Source organism: Myotis daubentonii, chromosome 17 (assembly GCF_963259705.1).
Source record: "Myotis daubentonii chromosome 17, mMyoDau2.1, whole genome shotgun sequence".
Classification (NCBI taxonomy): Eukaryota; Metazoa; Chordata; class Mammalia; order Chiroptera; family Vespertilionidae; genus Myotis; species Myotis daubentonii.
Window position 1 is genome coordinate 21,566,600 of NC_081856.1, and position 19,896 is coordinate 21,586,495.

The 19,896-nt window shown below is 36.5% G+C and overlaps 1 protein-coding gene across 10 annotated transcripts in view; it reads right to left on the bottom strand.

The window, feature by feature from the left end:
• YTHDF3 (YTH N6-methyladenosine RNA binding protein F3) overlaps window positions 1-19,584 on the bottom strand; it is a 39,563-nt gene extending 19,979 nt beyond the window's left edge. For 3 of the 10 annotated variants that reach the window (XM_059673075.1, XM_059673073.1, XM_059673083.1), the window contains exons 1-4: window positions 15,141-15,285; window positions 12,798-12,883; window positions 11,118-11,162; window positions 1,085-2,683 (exon numbers count right to left, since the gene is read on the bottom strand). In XM_059673075.1, the coding sequence (XP_059529058.1) occupies window positions 1,085-2,683; window positions 11,118-11,162; window positions 12,798-12,883; window positions 15,141-15,198 (1,788 nt within the window). In that variant the 5' untranslated portion in view covers window positions 15,199-15,285. The other 7 variants (XM_059673074.1, XM_059673081.1, XM_059673078.1 and 4 more) reach the window with 7 other exon arrangements.
• Between the last annotated feature and the right edge of the window lie 312 nt (window positions 19,585-19,896).

The window sequence follows — 19,896 nt, forward strand, 5'->3', positions numbered from 1 at the left end:
ATTGATAAGTATGTGTCCTAAAATGTATGGGAACTACTGCTCTAGGATCATTTCACATGCTTCACCAGTAAGAAATGTTAACTGAAATAGTTCCCTCTTTTGCAAATATCAAGTAGCCACAAGATGCTTATGTTTACACACAGATAGGAATCAACTTTAGTTCCTGTTTTATCTCAATTTCTACATGCAAGCTTTCCATAGCAATCATAATAATTTATTGGAGAAGCTTCTAACTTTATCCCTTATTTGAAAATAACTTTAAATGTACTGTCTATGGAAAAATCTGTTAGTTTCTTACTCCATCCATCCCTTTTCTCCTAAAATTAGCACCCTCCCCCACACCAATTTTCTTTTGTAGTCTAAAACAGAAAACATTCCCCAGCCTATCTTGCTATGTGCCCTCTGATCAAATCTGGCCAATATGATGCAACGTGAACAATGAGTAACTTCTTGAGAAATCTCCTTTAGAGTCTTAACAAAGGTAAATAACTGAAGAATTAAAATTCTGCAATCTACATCTAAAGCCCCATGTCTTCCCAACTCTTAGCTGCCTTCCTAAAGTTCAATTCGTCTACATTTTGTACAAGTGCTCTAACTGCATAATTATAAAAAAGCTTCAGGAGTTTTAGGGAAAAATATTTTATTTCTCATAAATACAACATAAATAATGTTCAAACATTTATTTAAAAACTGTTTGGTTCAAACTCCAGACGTGTTATTCCCATAAAAATAATGTTTAAGATTAGAGTCCCTTGCTAGTTCTCAAGCCTGATTAATTATAAACGCAGAATTCACTGAGCTTTGATAAACACGACTCAACAACCTTTATCACCTGAGGAGTATGAAGAATAGGCAAAAAGCAAATTCAGAGAGTAAGGATTACCCTCGGAAAGGAGAAATGTTTCAAATATGGCATCACAGGTCTTCAAGGATCTTTATAACGTTGTTTCTTAAACTAAGTGATTGTTTTCCTTCAGAGTAAAGTTCTTAAACTCAAAATGTAATATTAAAAGGCATTAAATACCCATCCATGCACAGTACCCCAATAAAAAGACCCTACACACAAAAATTACTGTACTCTTACCCTACGCATGGCTTCCTCCTCTTCTTGACGCTTTTCATAATGTGCAAAGTCATCAAAGATTGAGGTGGTATGCTTGAAGGTAGCAATTATTTTAAGCACTTGCTTAGCTTTTTCTAGGGGTACCTCTTGAGTGTCCCTTGAATTGGTAACTGGTTTGTTGTCATTATTTTCTAAGCGAATATGCCGTAATTGGTTATTGGGAACATCTTTGACAAAGATCCACTTAACTTCAAATTTGCCCTTCCACTTATCCTGAGACCAGACACCAGCATATGCATTATAGTCCACAACAGACTTCATTTCAGCCACTCCACAAAAATGTCCACTGCCATTCACACTGAAGAGTAAATAGAGTGGGCCTTTCCCATTCAGGGAACGGTAAGCTGCATCCAAACGCTTATTACCATGCTCAGTACTACACCAGATAGAGTACTTAATGGAACGGTGAATGTCATCCTCAGAATAGCTTTTAATTATAAACACACGTCCATTTTTCAGGTTCCAGTCAAAGTCTTTGGGATTATAGTTGTTTATGGCCTTTAGCTTTTCCAGCACTGGATGCACTTCTACACTAGAAGGTGAAGCACTGACAGGAACAACACCTAAACCAAAGTTTTCACCGCCCGCTCCATTGTTCTGGTTGAAGCCACCTCCCCTATTCCGAGGAGCTACCCAACGGTTCTGCAGTTGTTGCTGTTGGGGCTGCACTTGGTGAGGCTGAGCCTGTGGCTGAGGTCCTTGTTGCTGCTGTGGTTGTGGTGGCTGAGGCTGCTGTTGAGGCAGTTGGCTTTGCACCAATGGTGGTGGTTGAATTAATGGCTGAGGCTGCTGAATTATAGTTTGAGGAGGCAGAACTGGTTGGGTTGGTGGTGCCTTTACCACGGACCCCTTTTCATCCCAAGTTCCAATATTCATGTTGTGTTTTATAGGAGGTGGTGGCACAGCAGAACCTCCAATTCCTACATTGCCCTTGGGTTTAAGTTTCGGTTGAGGTTTGGCAGGCTTTCTGGCAATGGCGGCCCAGGAGGTTGGTTTAGGTGCTGCACTGCTAACTGGGGGCATACTATTGGTTGCAATGCTAGTCATACCACTGCTGCTCAAGGCTGTACCTACAGTTTTTGTCACTGCAGCTGTCAGGTCACCACCAATTTTCAGTCCCGTCATGCCTTGCTCAATACTGCTAATGCCAGGCACCTTACTCAAAGTATCATTGCCAAATCCAGCCTGTCCATCAGTAATAGCTCTCCCAAGAGAACTAGGTGGATAGCCATAACTGCTACTATAAGCAGAACTTTGCGTTGATTGTCCCTGAGATCCACTTGTCCCCCACGTAGAGAAATCAGCATTACCAGGAAAAAAGTTAAATCCATGCTGACCAAGAAATGGAGGGGTATTTCCTAATGCCCCAGGTTGACTAAACACACCATCTGGTATATAATGATGTTCTCCATTACTCATTTGTCCATAAGTTGTCAGATATGGCATAGGTTGGTCTCCAGCTGTGGACCATGCTGCTTCCCCAAGAGAATATGGAAATCCAATGGATGGAGCATAGTAACTAGGCATGTATGGATCTGACATTGGTGGATAGCTGTTACTCTGGAAAACAAAAGATCATAATCAAGAGCAAAGTTCCTCTGAAGGGGGGTGGATCTGAAAGATGAAAATCAAATAAATTTAAGTAAATGAAAACAAATCCACCTGTTCCAAATAAGCAAAATTAAAGTTTCAAACCTAATTTTATCAACAGAAAAATTTGCTAATGAGTATTTTTACTTTAAAATGTTTATAAAATTCCAAGTTTTTTGTTACAGAGCTAGGGGTGGAAGATAATTATTTTTTTTTAAAGAATCTGGTCCTCTACCACCACTTAAAAATACTGCACTTTCTACAAAAGATTGATTTCTAAATTTTGCCCACACAAATTCATCATTTATAGCCAGCTTTATTTTAAGCAACTGATGTATACAAACATGTATAACCAAGAATTTAAAAAGTCTGAAAACTATGCCAATAATAGAGACATTATAGCTTATCTGTATTACGGAATCTAGTTCAGCAGTTAAATTTTGAAATTTTATTAGGACAAAAATTAGAGAAATACACTCTGAGAAGCAAAGATTCATGATTATACATATAGCATGATCCAAATTTGTTTTTGTTTTGCCTCACTCACTTTAAAAAGAAACCAAACCAAATCCTTTCTACGGTTTCTTAATGATAGGGTAACAGGTGCCTCTTTTCTTTTTCTTAGATTTTCCAAATTTTACACAATAAACATCACCTTCCTGATCAGAATTTTCATTTACAAATTGAGTTCCTGCAATTTCCCCCCCAAATTACTGCAATTACATCAACTTTTATTTTGAATATTAACTAATCATTCAGTGATTTGCCAAAAACCAAGGTAGCACATTCTATCTTTTAAAACTCAAATTTGTTATTACACAATGTGAAAAATAAAATATTTAAGGATTTTTTTTTGAATATGTGTTTCTTATGCCCCAAACAGGCCTGACAACAGATTTTCACAATTTGATGTAGGTGTGATTTTTAAAGCCTCGAACAGACCTTTCGAATTTGTAGAATAAGCAAAGTGAAAAAAATTAAGCTAATATCCAGTCAGAAGAACTAGTATTCCCTTTGCAAGGGAAGGCAATTTCGAAGGCTGATTATTCACTTCATTTTTATAGATATTCTAAGTTTCTCAGAGCAAAGTATATAAACCCCTCTCCCCCCTTTTTGCCATTAGTCTCTTGGGACTATTCTAAAACACTGCTTTTTCACTCAAGAAAGTACATCAAAATAAATGGGAAGCAAACATCATACTGCCTGGAATTCACTTTAAATTATTTTTTGTAAAAGCCAATCATTAAAAACTGAGATGCTTTATTGTTACTATTAAGTTTCAAATAAAGGTTGTATTTAAATTAATAATTATGACATAATATTACTACTTCCAGTAAAGATTGCACTTAAAAAAACAACTCTCAATTCATACTATTTAAAGAAAACAAAAATGACTTCATTCACTTGATATAAAGTACATTTTACTGTATTCAAAACTGGAAATACACATGTTACTATTTACTAATTTAGTTGAACATATTCATTAACTATACATAGGTTAATTATAACTGTATTTGAAAATATATTCCAACAATATTCACAGAATTAGTGTAAAAGAAATGAAGAGCATCTTTGGAACCACCACAGTAGTGCCATCTTTATAGAAATTAACAGTGGAAATACTGACTGTTATATTTAAAGACAAAAATAAGAGCTTCTTGAGGAAAAGCTCAAAATCACCAACAATGGTTTTCAATGAAAAAATTCTTCAATGAATTAAGTAAACTTTACCAGTCAATGAAGTTGATACAAACACACACACACACACACACACACACACACACACACACAGTATAACCAAAAATCACTAAATTATTTGCTGAAAATATTACTCAGTGATTCATATTGACAAGGAATCCAGTGATATAAAACTCTAAAAAGCTTAATAAAAATGATCAGAAGTTCAGCCAGAATAATCTATATAATTGATTAAACGATTTTTTAAAATATTTTTAAATTTAGAGTTATTAGAGTATCTATTTATTAGTAATTTTAACCAAACACTTACTAAATGCCTAAACTGTGATATAAGATACTCATTGTAGCCCTAGCTGGTTTGGCTCAGTGGATAGGACGTCGGCCTGCGAACTGAAGGGTCCTGGGTTTGATTCCAGTCAAGGGCATGTGCCTTGGTTGCAGGCATATCCCCAGTGGGGAGTGTGCAGGAGGCAGCTGATCGATGTTTCTCTCTCTCTATCCCTCTCCCTTCCTCTCTCTGTAAAAAATCAATAAAATTAAAAAATTAAAAAAAGATACTCATTGTAAAAGAAAACCTACAGCTAAGGACACGTAATACATGGAAGTGAATAAATTCCCCATGAGGGGAGAGTATGAGAGCTGGGCTAAATATGGAGGTAATCAGTTTCAAGGTTTTAATTTAGAATGTTGGCACTGAAACCTAGACTCAGTAAGTTATGTGGATGTGGGAATGGAAAAGCAGACCAGGTAGAAACTTTTTAAGTTCATTTTTCATAATAAAGCGTTTGCAAAATTATACTCATAATTTATTTTGAATATTCTTATTTCACCTTCACAAATGCTGAATTTTGCACAACAGTTACATATCAAGTTCCTAATTTACCTATACGTAAAGTATAATTCAGGGGTCAGCCAACAAAAGGCCAAAGAACAAATATATATTTTAAGCTTTGCAAGCTAAATAGACTGGCTGCTGCCACATATTTACTTTTGAAAAAGGCTGCTAACTCAAGGAATTTCTCAAAGAAATAGAATGGACTGAATTGGGTCCCTTGGCCACAGTTCTTCGTCAATTCAGTTTTAAATTCTGTAACCTGTACAGATTCCTAAAAAAAAGGAAGTCACCAACCTCTCTTACTAAATTAATGTGGAACAAATGTCTGCCAATTGAACAGACCCAAACCCATTGGGGCGTGAAGGCTTTGATTAGATATCTTGTCAATTATTTTTTAAAATCATGATTTTTTTCTACTCCCTAAATTAGCGCTTGGCCAAAATAACAAGTTTAAATTACTTTAAAATGTGTTCCATTAGTCATATCTGCCTATCAAACAAACAGCTCAGGCTAAATAAGCAGAGAAAGCTGTCTGTAGTGCTATTACTATCACCCACAGATGTTGAGAATCCTATATAATAAAACCCTAATATGCAAATCAACCGAACGACAGAACAACCAGTTGCTATGACACGCACTGACCACCAGGGGGCAGAGGCTGAATGCAGAAGCTGCCCCGTGGTGGTCAGTGCGCTCCTATGGGGGGGAGCGCTGCTCAGCCAGAAGCCAGGCTCATGGCTGGCAAGACTAGAGGCAGTGGCGGTAGCCTCTCCCACCTCCGCTGTAGGTTGGTGGTAAGAAGCAAAGGATGCGAGAGGGATGTCCTAAGCTGGCAGTCGGACATCTCCTGAGGGGTTCCGGACTGCAAAAGGGCACAGGCCGGGCTGAGGAAACAGCCCCCCCCCTCAGTACACAAAATTTCGTGCACCGGGCCACTAATATTGGATAAATGGCCTGTTTTCTCCAGTTTATCAAATACTAACCATTTATTTACCAGTTCTCTCAGTAGTTTTAGTTGAATGAGATGTTTCTTCCTAGCTCTATGAAAGTAACTTAAGCAATCTCCTTTCAAAAGGCAAGGCTTCAGTTTGGATTCTACTAAAAACAAAGTTGTAGGAAACTAAAGTCTTAAAAAAAAAAGGTATGACCAACACATTTTGAATAACTAGAGCTTTGACAATAATTGGAAATGTTTTCTAATGTTTTGCTAAATTTAAAATTAATTTCTAATTGCTAGCTAAGTGGAATATCAATTAGAGGAATGTACCTTGGTAGTGGAGAAAACAAAATTTCTACTTCCTGATAATGGAAAATAACTCAACACTTACTTTTTTTTTTCCTACCTTTTACTTAAAACGTGATTATAATGAGACATAATCAATTTCAGTTTATGTAAACTAATAGCTTTAAAATAGTTTATTCATATTTAGAAAGTGATCAATAACAGTGAAATTTTACTATTTTTTAAATGTTTTTATTGATTTTAGAGAGAGGTTAAGAGAGGAGAGAAACATCAATCAGCTGCCTCCTGCAGGCCCCCCACTGGGAATTAAGTCCACAACCCTGGGCATATGCTCTGAACAGAGACCTTTGGGTGCATGGGACAACATTCAACTAACTGAGCCACACTGGCCTGAGCTACCACATTCTTTAAAATCTATCACCTTTAAATAAAGTGATGTAAAACTTTTGAGATTTCCCTTATATTTAAAAAACGAATTGAAAGGGAAATGTGTACATATAAAAAGTGATATAATTACCAATGGATAATTGATAACAGATGCATAATTCCTTTATCCACAGCATAAACTTAGAAACACTACCTGAGAAGCCATATATATATATACATATATATATACACATACATATATATACATATATATGTATATACACACATATATATATGCCTAAGCTATGATGCGCACTGACCACCAGGGCACAGACACTCAACGCAGGAGCTGCTCCCTGGTGGCCAGTGTGCTCCCACAGCAGCAGCGCCACTCAGCTGACCAATGGGCGCCAGATACCAGGCTCATGGATGGCGAGCTAACTGAGCGGTGGCACGGCACCCGGCCCGGGCTCGGGCTCCTCCCCAGCTGTCTGCCGCAGCCTGATCCCAGCAGTACACACCAATGGACCCCACCGGTGTACGAATAAGTGCACTGGGCCTCTAGTTTAATATAAGGTTGAAGTGAACCCATAAGGCAACCAAATTCTAATCCCAGCCTAGGCACTTATCAGCTAAGTGAAAGTAGCCAAAATACAACTCTGAATTTTTTTCTCCACTATTCAAAGGAAATAAAGATACAGTGCCTATGACACAGTAAGTAGTCAACAGTTATATTTATTAATACAACTCAACCTGCCTCTTTAAAATGTAACTTAACCATCAAGCACATTTGTATAGTTTCAAAGCTAGTCCAGATCTTAAGAGTATAAAGTCCTGGCCCTGGCCAGGTGGCTAACTTGGTTGGAGCATGGTCAATTACAGCAAAAGGTTGGGGGTTAGATTCCCAATCAGGGCATACATCTAGGGTTGCGGTTTCAATCCCTGGTTGGGTGTGCTTGGGAAACACAACTGATTGATGTTTCTCTCGCACGCTGATGTTTTTCTCTCTCAAAATAATGAAAACATATACCCGGGTGAGAATTTTAAAAAGTCAAAAACAAAAACAAAAAACAAAAGAAGATATAAAGTCAAGATGTGATGTAGTAGGCAAGGATTGGGCTCAATTCTGTACTCTTCCACTTTCTATGTCAGTGATCTCACTGATCATTAATTTCTCTAACCTTGTTACTTCATTAGTAAAATGGGGATGATACCTGCTACTCTAATCAACTGTAAAGATTTTTCTAAATCTTTAATTGCAAAGTGCTATATTAAAATATAGATTAAGCCTTTACCTTTAGATTTTTTAATTTGAAAACTAAAATATGGAAGATTAAAAATTCTTCGTTAGAATTTTGAAATCATTTATAATTATTATCCTTTAGTCCACAGGTCAGTTGTTTTTCTATTATCTCAAAGAAAACCTGACCAATAAGAAAAAGTTTATGATCACTGTTCTAACCTAAAGACATTTTAATACAGCTCAATTATAACTGGGTTTTATTTTGTGTGTGTGTGTGTGTTTTGTTTTAGTTAAGGTAACTTAATATTCATTTTTGCTTCATAAACACCCAAATTTCCAAGGGAGAACACTGTACAATGTTTCAGAAGTTCAATAAAAAAGACTTGAGGCATTATCCACCAGTGTCAGCACGTAAGCACGGAGATAAACAAATTGCTATCCCTTAAGAACCTGAGATACTTCAATCTCCTGAACTCACTTCTGAATTAATAAAAAGTGAAGGTTAGTCTACTTTTAATGTTTACCTGTATTTTCCTCAAATATTTAAAAAATATTATTGTACTTTTAAAAAAGTATAATTTATGCAGATTAATAATAAAAATGTCATAAGAAAATGTACTCTGTCATATTAACTTGACATAATATTTCATGCCTTAATTCTAGAAGATAACCTAATTCACATTCAGTAAGTATTTAATAAATGCCTACTATGTAACTGATTAAAGTGCCAGTCACTGGAGACAAGATGAAAAACATGGTTTCTGACCTAAAGGACTCCACAGGTCTAGGGGGAAGACATATTTACCCTACAATTTGATAAGTACTATAATGGAAGTACAAACAAAAGAAAACAAACACTCCAGCACAAAGAGAAGGAAAGGTGCAAGTAATTGGGGGAATCAGAAAAGACTTCAGAAGCAATAGACACAGGATTCTGTGTGGGTGTATGCAAATCGTACCCATTGAGATTATCAAAGAAAATATTTACATTTTCAGAAAATAATAATAAGCCCTATTTCCTTGAGTAAGTGAGATGGAGAAAGCTGACCAAAGATGAGGCAGGAGGGATGTGTTGTGAAGTTGAGGTAAATTCTTTAATATGTCAATGGCACAAACTTCAACTTTAAGACTCCTGAGTGGCAATACAGAATTACCAGTTAGGAAATCATTCAAACAGGCAAAGATAATTATATTATTCTCTTAGTTCTCTCTATCTCTTTCCTGATAAACATGACTAGGAATTTATTTCCCCATATATACAAACAGACAAATTCAAACTTCATTTTTCCAACTTACTCTTCCAATTTATATGGCACGTTTAATAGTACCAATTAAACATGAATTTTCTGACCAACATAATTGTCCAATTATTCTGAGGAATTATAGAGAACTATTTTTTGGCTGATCTTCATTTTTACTTAAATATAGCGATCTTTAAAGAGAATAAACAAAACCAAAAAAACTCTACACAGCAAATATTTTACATAAATGTTACATGCACATCCACTTTATAATTAAGCAAAATAAACTTTTAAGCATAAGAATTTTTTTAAATCATTAAAAAGAAGACAATAAACACAAAATAGAATTAACAGAAGCAACAAAAATACACATTTCATAAAGCTTCAGTTGGTCTTGTCTACCAATCTACTGGTTAAAGCCTGCATTTTGAAAAACCCTACCTTCCTTGCCAAACAGAAACCTCCAATTTGGCTAAGCATAATATATATCCATATAACAGAGAACAAATTTTAAAACCAGAAGGACAGACATTTACTTGTAAATTAATATAAAAATTATTCCCTAATAAAATGAACACTAGAAAATAGAAGAAATATGCTGCCACAGAAGACCAATAGACTGGTGTAATGTATTCCTGCGTTTGATGTGAATTAGATCTAAATATATAAAACAATTTAAAATATCCAAAAATATTAAACACCTTTCCAGACAAATGATTCATTTTTCTTATTTAGAATATTAAATTCAAATGATGGGATTTAATTTTAAAGTCATATTGCATATTTATAATTGAAAATTTAAAAATTAAATAATTACTCAGGTAGGTCAGTACAAGGACCTACAAATACTTGCAGAACTTTAAATCTGCAAATAATTACTTGATATATTTCACCAATAAATCCAGTATTCACTCATCTGTTCTAAAAGGTCAATTTTTGTAAGTTTTTAAAATTTCAATTAAGTAATTATAAGTTAAATTCTTACAACTTACTTTCATATTTCAGATAATTTTCCATGTTTCTCTTCAGTAGACCCAGTATTCAATATTCAATAATTATAGTGCTCTTTAAAAGGTAAATATGGCCTTAGACAGTGTGGCTCTATTGGTTGAGCGTCATCCCATGTATCAAAAGGTCACTGGTTTGATTCCTGGTCAGGGACATGCCCAGGTTTGGGGCTCAATCCCCAGTAGGGAGCATGCAGGAGGCAGCTGATTGATGTTTCGCTCACATTGACATTTTTATCTCCCTCTCTCTCTCTCTCCCTCCCTCTAAAATCAATAAAACATATTAAAAGAAAAAAAGTAAATATGTACCTTGACTACACATAATTACTTAGTATTACAGAAAGATAACTGCTGAAAACCTATTCACTAATATTGGCAAGAGAGAAGTAAAATACAGCCTTACTGGTATTAAACTTTAAAACCTCTCTTGAAATAGCACATGACTATATTGATTCAAATAACATGAATTAAAATGATCTAATTAATATAAAGCATAAGACCTTCCATGTAAACATCACATTAAAAAACAAGACGTTTATAGATGTTTTGCCAATATTAACAAGGAAGCTTTTATGATACAATTTAAAAATTGGATTATGGTAAATGCATTTATAGTCTTAAAAATTAATTTTCCAACACTTTAAGATTTTTTTACAAGTGAAATTTTATGAAAAATTCCAATATAAAAGAACAGATAAAAAGCAAAGCAGAGCTCTGGTTGCCACAAAGGTGGGATCAAGGGTACCCTCCCCCAATCTCCCCTAGGCAGACCTGAAGCACCTCTGTGGAATGCCAAATAACCAATCTTCTAAGCCCCTGTGACAAATGAATTATAAAATATCTGTTACCAAGTAAAGCGAGAATTCTTATGGTAGCAATTTTCAAACATTTAAAATCCATTAAAATTTCTTGAAAACAGACTAGACTCTGAACAATGAAGACAGTGGATCTGCATAATATATCCTTATATTAGAAATTCATTTTATATTTTAATCAAGTATAAAATCAAGTAGCAAAAAACCCACAATTCAATTATTTAGACCGAATAAACTTCTCAAACTTATCTGACCGTAAAAACATTGTGGGGATAATATCTACTATACCTCATTATCAGAATTTCTCGAAAAGGTTGGAAAACACTGCCATAAGGGATATTAATTGAGGTCACTGTATGGCCCCAAATAGAATATTATATGTTTCTTTTAAAACTTGCACTACAATTGTACAACAAATGATCTTCCCCTATTTTCCAATTATATATTCTTTCACAACATTTAGGTGGAAAGTAAAATTTATTGAGATTATAAAATAGATTACATAAATATGAAATGAAATTTTTCATTCTTAAGAGTAGCCAAACTTTCATTGATTTTTATCACCCATTTTTCTTCTTTCTCATTTATTTATTCATTCTCTCCCAACATATGCTAGGACTGCAGATCAACAGGCAGAAGAGAGTGGTTAAAGAAATTACTAAGAAATTAAACATAACCATGGCTCTCCACAGTCCTAAAAATAATTCTACATCCACAAAATGAGAACTACTTTTTGTTCAAATTTGCTTTCAAACTATAAGGTTGTGTAATAAACATTTGGTTCCTTGTTCTTTCATAGTTTTAAAAAACTAGAGGTTAAGATTTCAAGATACATTTTTTTCATACATCTTTCTTTTTACGCAAAACAAAAGCAACTTCATTCCAGAATGTTCTCCCTAAAGAAAATGATTAGTAATTAAAGTTTATTTTTAAAATTTATTTCTAGTAGCAATATTTTTAATAACAAATGGGTGCAGACAGAAATGGTATAGAGACCAAATACCAGATTTTTAATGTTTACATCTAAATGATTCCTATATATAAATTCCCATTTGTGAATAATTCAAACACACAAGAATCTCAAAAGCTAACAATTATTTGACTTGTTGAAATTTTCCATGCCTATAATATAGAAGCAAGTGTTTATAAAGTCTTAATTATTTTATTTATCTTTATTTATCTATTTCCTCCATTACCAGGTTAAGTTAAAACTTTAACTATCAGTAAAATTCAAATAGGAATGTCTTATAAAGAAGAAAATACTACATTAAGCCAAAAATTTCAGGCACAAAGTAGTCCTCTCCCACAAATTTCTAGCTAATTAAACCTTATAATTTGCTTTGGCTACAAAGATATGACAGTGGCATTAAAAGATCAAATTCTTTCAACATTTCAAAAAAACACACTACAACATATACTAGTAATGTTCCATGTTCAAATCTTTATATTTCGTAATCTAGTTTCAGCTGTCTATAATTTTTAAAGAACTCTTCTGTGTCATAAACATGCAATTGCTATTCAGGTACACTAGATTAATTCATGTTATTGTTAGTCTCATTCAACTAAATATCTATTTCAAAAATCAATTTATACTAATATAAGTTTAATTCCCTAAATATGGAACTGTCAGACTTACCTGATTTGTCTGGCTACTTAAGTATGGCTCAAAATCATCATCATTTACAGCATCTTTTTGATGAATGGAACCGTTTTGTACTGAAACTAAAAAATATATTTGTATTAGAAGTGTTGTAATCATCATTATGAAAATCACAGAACAACCTAACATTTTCAGTATTTTTCAAATCAAGTCACAAAAAGTTACCCTGAGCTTTCTTTTTTTCACCTAAACACTCTCTTAAGATTAATTTAATTTTGGATACAAATATTTACGTGCTACCAAGAAGTTACAAATCTTATATTGATATGCCTAAGTTTAGAGAAATACAAATTATATATATACTTGCCATTACCAAAACCATAAAGTAAATATCCCAATTTTAACACTGTAGTAAGCAAACGGTTAAATTAAAATGTTGGAAGGGTTTGCTAATGCTATATTTGAATCTAAAATACCACTTCAAATAGTGTTGCAGATTTCTGAATGTTCTCTAACTTTGTTAAATCTATTACTTAGTCCAATAAAGGTAAATAAAGAACTTTTTTGATAACTAAACTTACATAAAATGTCTCCAGTTAAAAAAAAAAAGTGACTAAAATTAACTTGAGGCAATATCACAATGAATAAATTATGAAAAATTCTAAATAAAAATTACGAAGACTTCCATCTGAAAATACAAATAAAATTCAGACACTAAAGATAGCCGTGATTACTCTTGCAACACACAAGAAAACCAATCAGAACAATTTATAATGCCATATTTGTCCAGAGATCATTTCCATAAAGGCTCTATAGTTATTCTCTTGACACTGTCTCAGAGTGCTTTTGAGTAAACTTGAGGTAAGAAGATTCTGGGTTTGAATCCTAAGTCCAACACTGAGAAGTTGGGTGATCGATCTCTAGTTAGTGACTTAGTTTTTTTAAACTCTACTTCTCTGTTCAAGGAGGATATTAATAGTACCTATCTACCTCACCTCATCAGAGTATTCAATAACAGTATGCAATCATCTTGAATATTACATAAAATATTACAAGATCCAGTTAGGATGACAATTTACTTTAGAACCACAGAAGTTTACCAGGCTAAAACTTGATGTGCTGGCTCTGTCTATGAAAATATACTATTCTATACTACTTTCGAAACACAAGTGAGATATAAACAATTGAACCTTTCTGATGGATACTGACTAATCTGTTGGAAACAACAAAAACACCCTCAATATCTGGGTATTTATTACTTAAAAATAGTGTCACAAAATACTATAAATTAATGTCAGGGGCAATGGATTTAAGGGGTGTTCCTTTATAACAGCATACCATTTTAATTTTTCCTAATTTGAGTTTAGATCATCTATAATGTAATAGCGAGTTGACAATGACATGGGAACAAAAATAGGCGATATCCTTGGATCTTTGCCTCCCACTAAGTAGCAATGACAACTCAAAGAAACAATGCTATATCATGAAGCCTTCAAAGTAAACATACATTGCCCCTTAAAGACTATAAGAGAAACCTGAAGGTTGACTTGATCCACTGAGGTGGTTTAACGCTATGTAATAAAGATAGCACAATAGCCAAGGTTGAGCTAAAGGGGCTCCCCAGATTTTAAACAGGTTAATAGCTACTAGAAATTAAAATAAAGAGGTGGGTAACCTTAGGCTATTTCTCGTGGGCTAATCATGTCAGCCCAAGAGATTCTAACATACCTGTTTTTCTTTACCACTCCTTTATCAAAGGTAGCTATGCATAATGTATTGCCTCTTGAAAAATAATTCTTCACTACACTTTTGGACTTTTACACCACTACTATTAGTACGTATTTGAAACAGCTACCCATTTCAAATCACATCTATTTCTTGTATTTGTTAGATTCTCACAAATTTAATCCACACTGCTAATATGGTAAAAAGTACCTGCTTAAACTTTATCTAAATACATATTACACTGCTATTCTTATTTCCTCTGTTCTATCCTTTCTCGTAAGAGGCTGAGACTAAGAACAAAACATTCACACACAATAAGTAAATAGTCTACAATCATTTATAAGTGATGCATAAATGTCTAAGAAATTTCAAAAGACTACTCAAGGAGTATGTCAAAGGAAATGTTTAATTAAAAGCATTTTATGCATACTGACAAGTAATTTGCATTCAATTAAAGTCTGAATAAGAAGCCTGCCTTTGAGTTTCATAAGCATACATTTAAGAAATTCAACTGTCTTAAAGACTTTGGTTTTTGAATATCACTTAATCACAATTTAATATCTTGGAGACTGAGAGCCATTAAATAGTAATGAAATCTAAGCTAGTTCCATAGTCTGTACAAGTTCTTCAGGGAAAAAAGAACAGATGACTTACATGATTCTTCGCCTGTTTCCTCTGCTCTATGAAGCAGAGTCAAATCAAGATAGAACATGGGCCTTAGGAGCCAGGAGATTCTTTGCTCTGGTCTGACTACATCAAGTTAGGAAAGTCAACAGATCTGTGCATCATGTTTTCCCACCTACAAAAACAGTGACAATACCATATACCCTCTATCTCCTTATAGGAATGTTTTGAGGATTAATAATAAAGCCTAAAATGACAGTTAAGTGCTTTGCAATCATTTCCAGAGGGGAGATGGGAGAGGTTACAAAAGAATATTGCCAAAATACAAGGCATTTTCAACTACTTTTCTGAATCGCTAGAAAATAGCCAAATTTAACCTAAGTCTTTGACATTACAGTTGTACCAAACAATGTTGGGAGGGGAAGAGAGAGAAGTGAAAAGATAAATTACTTTCTATATATCTACCTATTTATGAACTTAAGGAATAGGAAGAAGCAAGCAGTAAGGCCTGAGGGCTACTAGGAGCATGGGATTTGACACTTTCTCTGGGATGCCTGCAGGAAAAGGAGTAATACACTTTGATTCCAGCAAGCAAAAATCCTTCTTGTTAATAAATAAAAGCGATATAAACTAAGTTTTAAATTATGGACCAATAGGTAAATAATCATCTTTAAATTTTTACTACGCTTCACCATGGCCAATAATAAAAACAATTCAAATATTTAACATAGAGTACACAATAGATGAATTTAAAAGGATTCAAACTTATAAACAAATAAACCTAGAATTTATACGACAAAAGCATGTTTTGCCTTACAGACATTGCAATAAAATTCCCTTTAAATTTAAATTTTAATTTAAATTTTAACTAAAATTAAATGACATAATGCATTTATGTCATTAAAGATATATAGAAAAACAATTAGCAGAAAATCAAAGACATTAAGGCCAGGTGTAAAGCCAACGCTGTCAACTAACAATAGTTCAGAGGAGAAACACAGCATCTCTGAAATCATATGAACTGAAAAGGATCCTGCTTTCAAAACTCTGACATCTCCTCAGGGACATGTATTTTTCATAAGTTCTAAATTCAAGTTTAATACTCATGTTCTTCGAATACAGAGGCTCTACGTTCAGGAAAAATAAACAGAATAACTGTAAAACAATTTCACTAGCTTGAAAATCCAGTCAGCTAAGGCAGAGTAGTTTTTCTCACACATATACTACTTGTATAAGTTCACTTGGGGGTGCCTTTCCTTGTAATTCTCCCTGCAGAGGCATAAAAGTACAGGTAATGTATATGTGTATTTTGCCCTTGTAGTATCTACCATTTTAAGGCATCTTAAGTGACTGCCAATACTTTTAGGAGAGTAGCATTTTTCCCTCCTGCCATATTTTAGGCAATAGTCTTCCTGCATCTTAAAAATACTATGAGTTCAGGCCCTGGCCAGTGTGGCTCAACTGATTGACTGTTGTCCTGTGCATATGCCCCCGGTTGCCGGCTGGATCCCAGGTACGGGTGTGTACTGGAGGAGAAATCACAGGAGGTGATATCTATCTCTATCTCTCTCTCTCCCTCCCTCCCTCCCTTCCTCCCTAAAATTAATTAAAAAAACATATTTAAGAAATAGGTGACGAAGGTGAAAAGAAACTCAGCAGATATAACTGCTAGAGCAGTGGACTACTGTAATTACAACAATCCTCACAACATATGAAAGGGTTTATGACTGGAATTATTATTTTTTATAGAGGGAAAATTCTGGTTAAAAGATGCACTGTGTTCAAGCTCACTTGGCAAGTCAGTGGCCACAAGCAGTATTAGAACACAGATCTCCTTGGTAACCCAGTCAATCCTTCTATCCATGAATGAGATTATGAACTGAACAATAAAGGATAAAGAAAATTTCTTGGCATAAAGAACTATCCAAATAAATACTTTGTACATGTATCTAAACACACCTAACAAAAGTGATACTAATAGATTAAAACAATGTTAATAACAAAAAATATTTATTTATGATCAATAAATATTATTTATATATAATTTATATCTATAATATAAAAAATGTCACTAGGACATACTTAAGTGAAATGACTATATTATAAATCAAATTTATAGTAATGGCTTATTCAATAGATGTCCTATTTTGTTTTGTCAAACAAGTACTTCACAGAACTTCCATACTTACTTTACAGCGGATTAACACAAAACTCTCAACATTTCAAATAGCCTTGCAAACTGCCACCTCCCCAAAGATCTAGGATAAAATAACTTACGCTAGGCAATAATGGGAACAAATTTCACCTATCTCCAAGTCTCATACCTCCTAATGGGAAGACTAGCAAAAACAAGGAATCACTCTTTTTAAGTTTACAAATAAGTTTTTTAAAACTCACTTAAAATAAATCAACTACATCAAATCCTGAGGTTTATACTCACAACATAAAAAAATTCTAAAATTAAAAATTGTACTCTAAAAATTAAAATTTCTAAATGTGTATATACTCCAAGAAAATCTATCTTAATCAAAACAAAACAGTAAATTTGTTACTTAATACAGTGCCATATATCTGGAATGCATAAGTTCTCAAATAAATTGTACAAATCAAAGAAAATTAACTAAGCTGTGTATACAGTGCCTATGCCTTTCAAATTTGCTATCGCAAATAACCTGAATCTAAAGAGCACCATAAAGAGATTAAATTGCATCTAAAAAAACTATTGTACATCTTATTTTCTAGGTAATACTTTGCTCCCTAAAATAAAAAACAGGAAGCATAATCATGTTGAGTCTCATTTCAAGTCCTATTACAAACCGTCAATAAATATACCATTCACTGTAATGCTACTTAATTGGCACTGTCCCAAGAAAGCAGTTATTGTCCCATACTCACGCAGGTCACATGATCAATGTCATGGCTCAGTCAGCTGACTGAGCTAATTCCGTATTAGTAAACACAAAATACACTTCTTTTTACAAACGCTTTACTTTCCGGAGTGCTTCCTTTCTTAAAAACTAAATAGCAAATCACATAACCAAGCATTTCCTGCGCCGTCAGTCCTTTCTAAGGTATCAAATTGAGTCCCACCTTGCAAGCAGGACTACAGAGCGAGAGAACATGCCTGCTCAGCTTTGATCTCTCACATCACTGCCTTCTATAGAATCAATGATTAACAGTACAATTTGCACTGATGTGACATGGAATGCTATGGGGTTGCATGTTCCAAAGTAACCTAGACATGACAAACAAAATCTCCACTTATCTACCTATGGGAAGAAGTGACACAATACAGGCAGACTGAAACTTTTTTTTTAAATGTCACTATATCCATCACACCATCTCCTGAACTGAAATACCCAACTAAGCAGAACACTGTTCCTGATACCACTTCGCTTCCTATAAAGCTGGCCTCCAGGCAAGGAACTACCGAAGCTTTGGAGAGCACTGGGCTGCCTTAGCCACGATGAAATGTCCCTCCAATCCTACATTTCAAAAAAAGGGGGGGGGGGGGGGAGGAGCAAAAACAAACAGAAAGACCCTCACACCGTTTAAAAAGTAACATCGAACCAACAGTGATGAGTAAGATAACAAACAGCCAAACTCACCTTTATTTCCTTGCCCTTTAGGTCTCTGTGTAGTAAGACGAAAGGTGTCGTAACGTGAAGGGGGGGGGGGGGCGGGGGGAGAAAAGAAAGAAAAGAGGGAAAGTGTCTTAACCAAAGGCGTTATCAAAGGCAAGTTTATTTTCAACAATCCGCGTAGGAGCGAAGCCACCGTCTCCTCCACGGCCCCCGATTCCCGCCCCCAACCCCCCGCCTTCACACCTACGCCCGCCCCTCAGGGTCCGCCTCCCGAGCTCAGCCGCGCCGGCCGCCCTCGGAAGGCGTCCCGAGGCCCGAAGAGCCGTCCGTCCGTCCGCCCCCGCCCCGCGGCCCGCGGCCTCCCGCCCGCCTCCCCCGCCCGCAGACTCGGGGCGAGGGCGCACGCCCGGCCCGGGCGGCAGCACCGCAGCAACTTGCGCCCGGGGCACCGTTACGGGGCCGGCAGCGGCGGCGACGGGGAGGAGCCGAAGCCCCGCGCGAGGGTGGAGCTCCGAGCTCGGGCCTTCGCCGAGCCTGCGGCCTCGGCTCCCTCACCTGGTCCACGCTAGTGGCTGACATTCTTCACCGCACCCGCGAGCCGCCGCCGCCGCCTGGGCCTCTCCCCGTGCACTCACAGCAGTTGGAAGCCGCCCTCCGCCGAGTGGACCGTGCCAGCCGCCGCCGCCGCCGCCGCCGCCGCTCGCAGAGAAGCCGGAACGAGGGCCTGGCGCTCGGGAGTCGGTGGCAGGGGCCCGTCTCTTCCGCTTGCACGCCCGTCTTCCCCTCTCGCTCTCCGCTTCTCGGGGCCACAATGGCGGACAGACTCCCTGGTCTCACTTCCGCTCCGAGCCTCCCTGACCTTCCGCTCTCCACTCTGACGTCCGCGCTCACCTCGCGCTTCCTCCCCCGCCTCCCGCCACCGGCCTGGGCTCCACCTCCGCACGCCACGTCACCGGAGACCGGAGCCGCGCGCCGGCCCCTGCGCGCATGCGCCATGGGGCGAACGCGCCTGCGCGGCTGCGCGCGTCCACTCCCAGAGGCCCTTCCACCGCTTCTTTCTGCGCTGCCCGAGAGTACGGGGCGCGTGTGGGGCGGTGGCGGCGGGATACCGGGCCCACAGCCGGAGTCCGGGTCTTTCTGGCCGGAAGTGGGCCCGGGCGGAGGCGCGGCTGCCGGGAACTGTAGTAGAGGCGGTCCGGCGG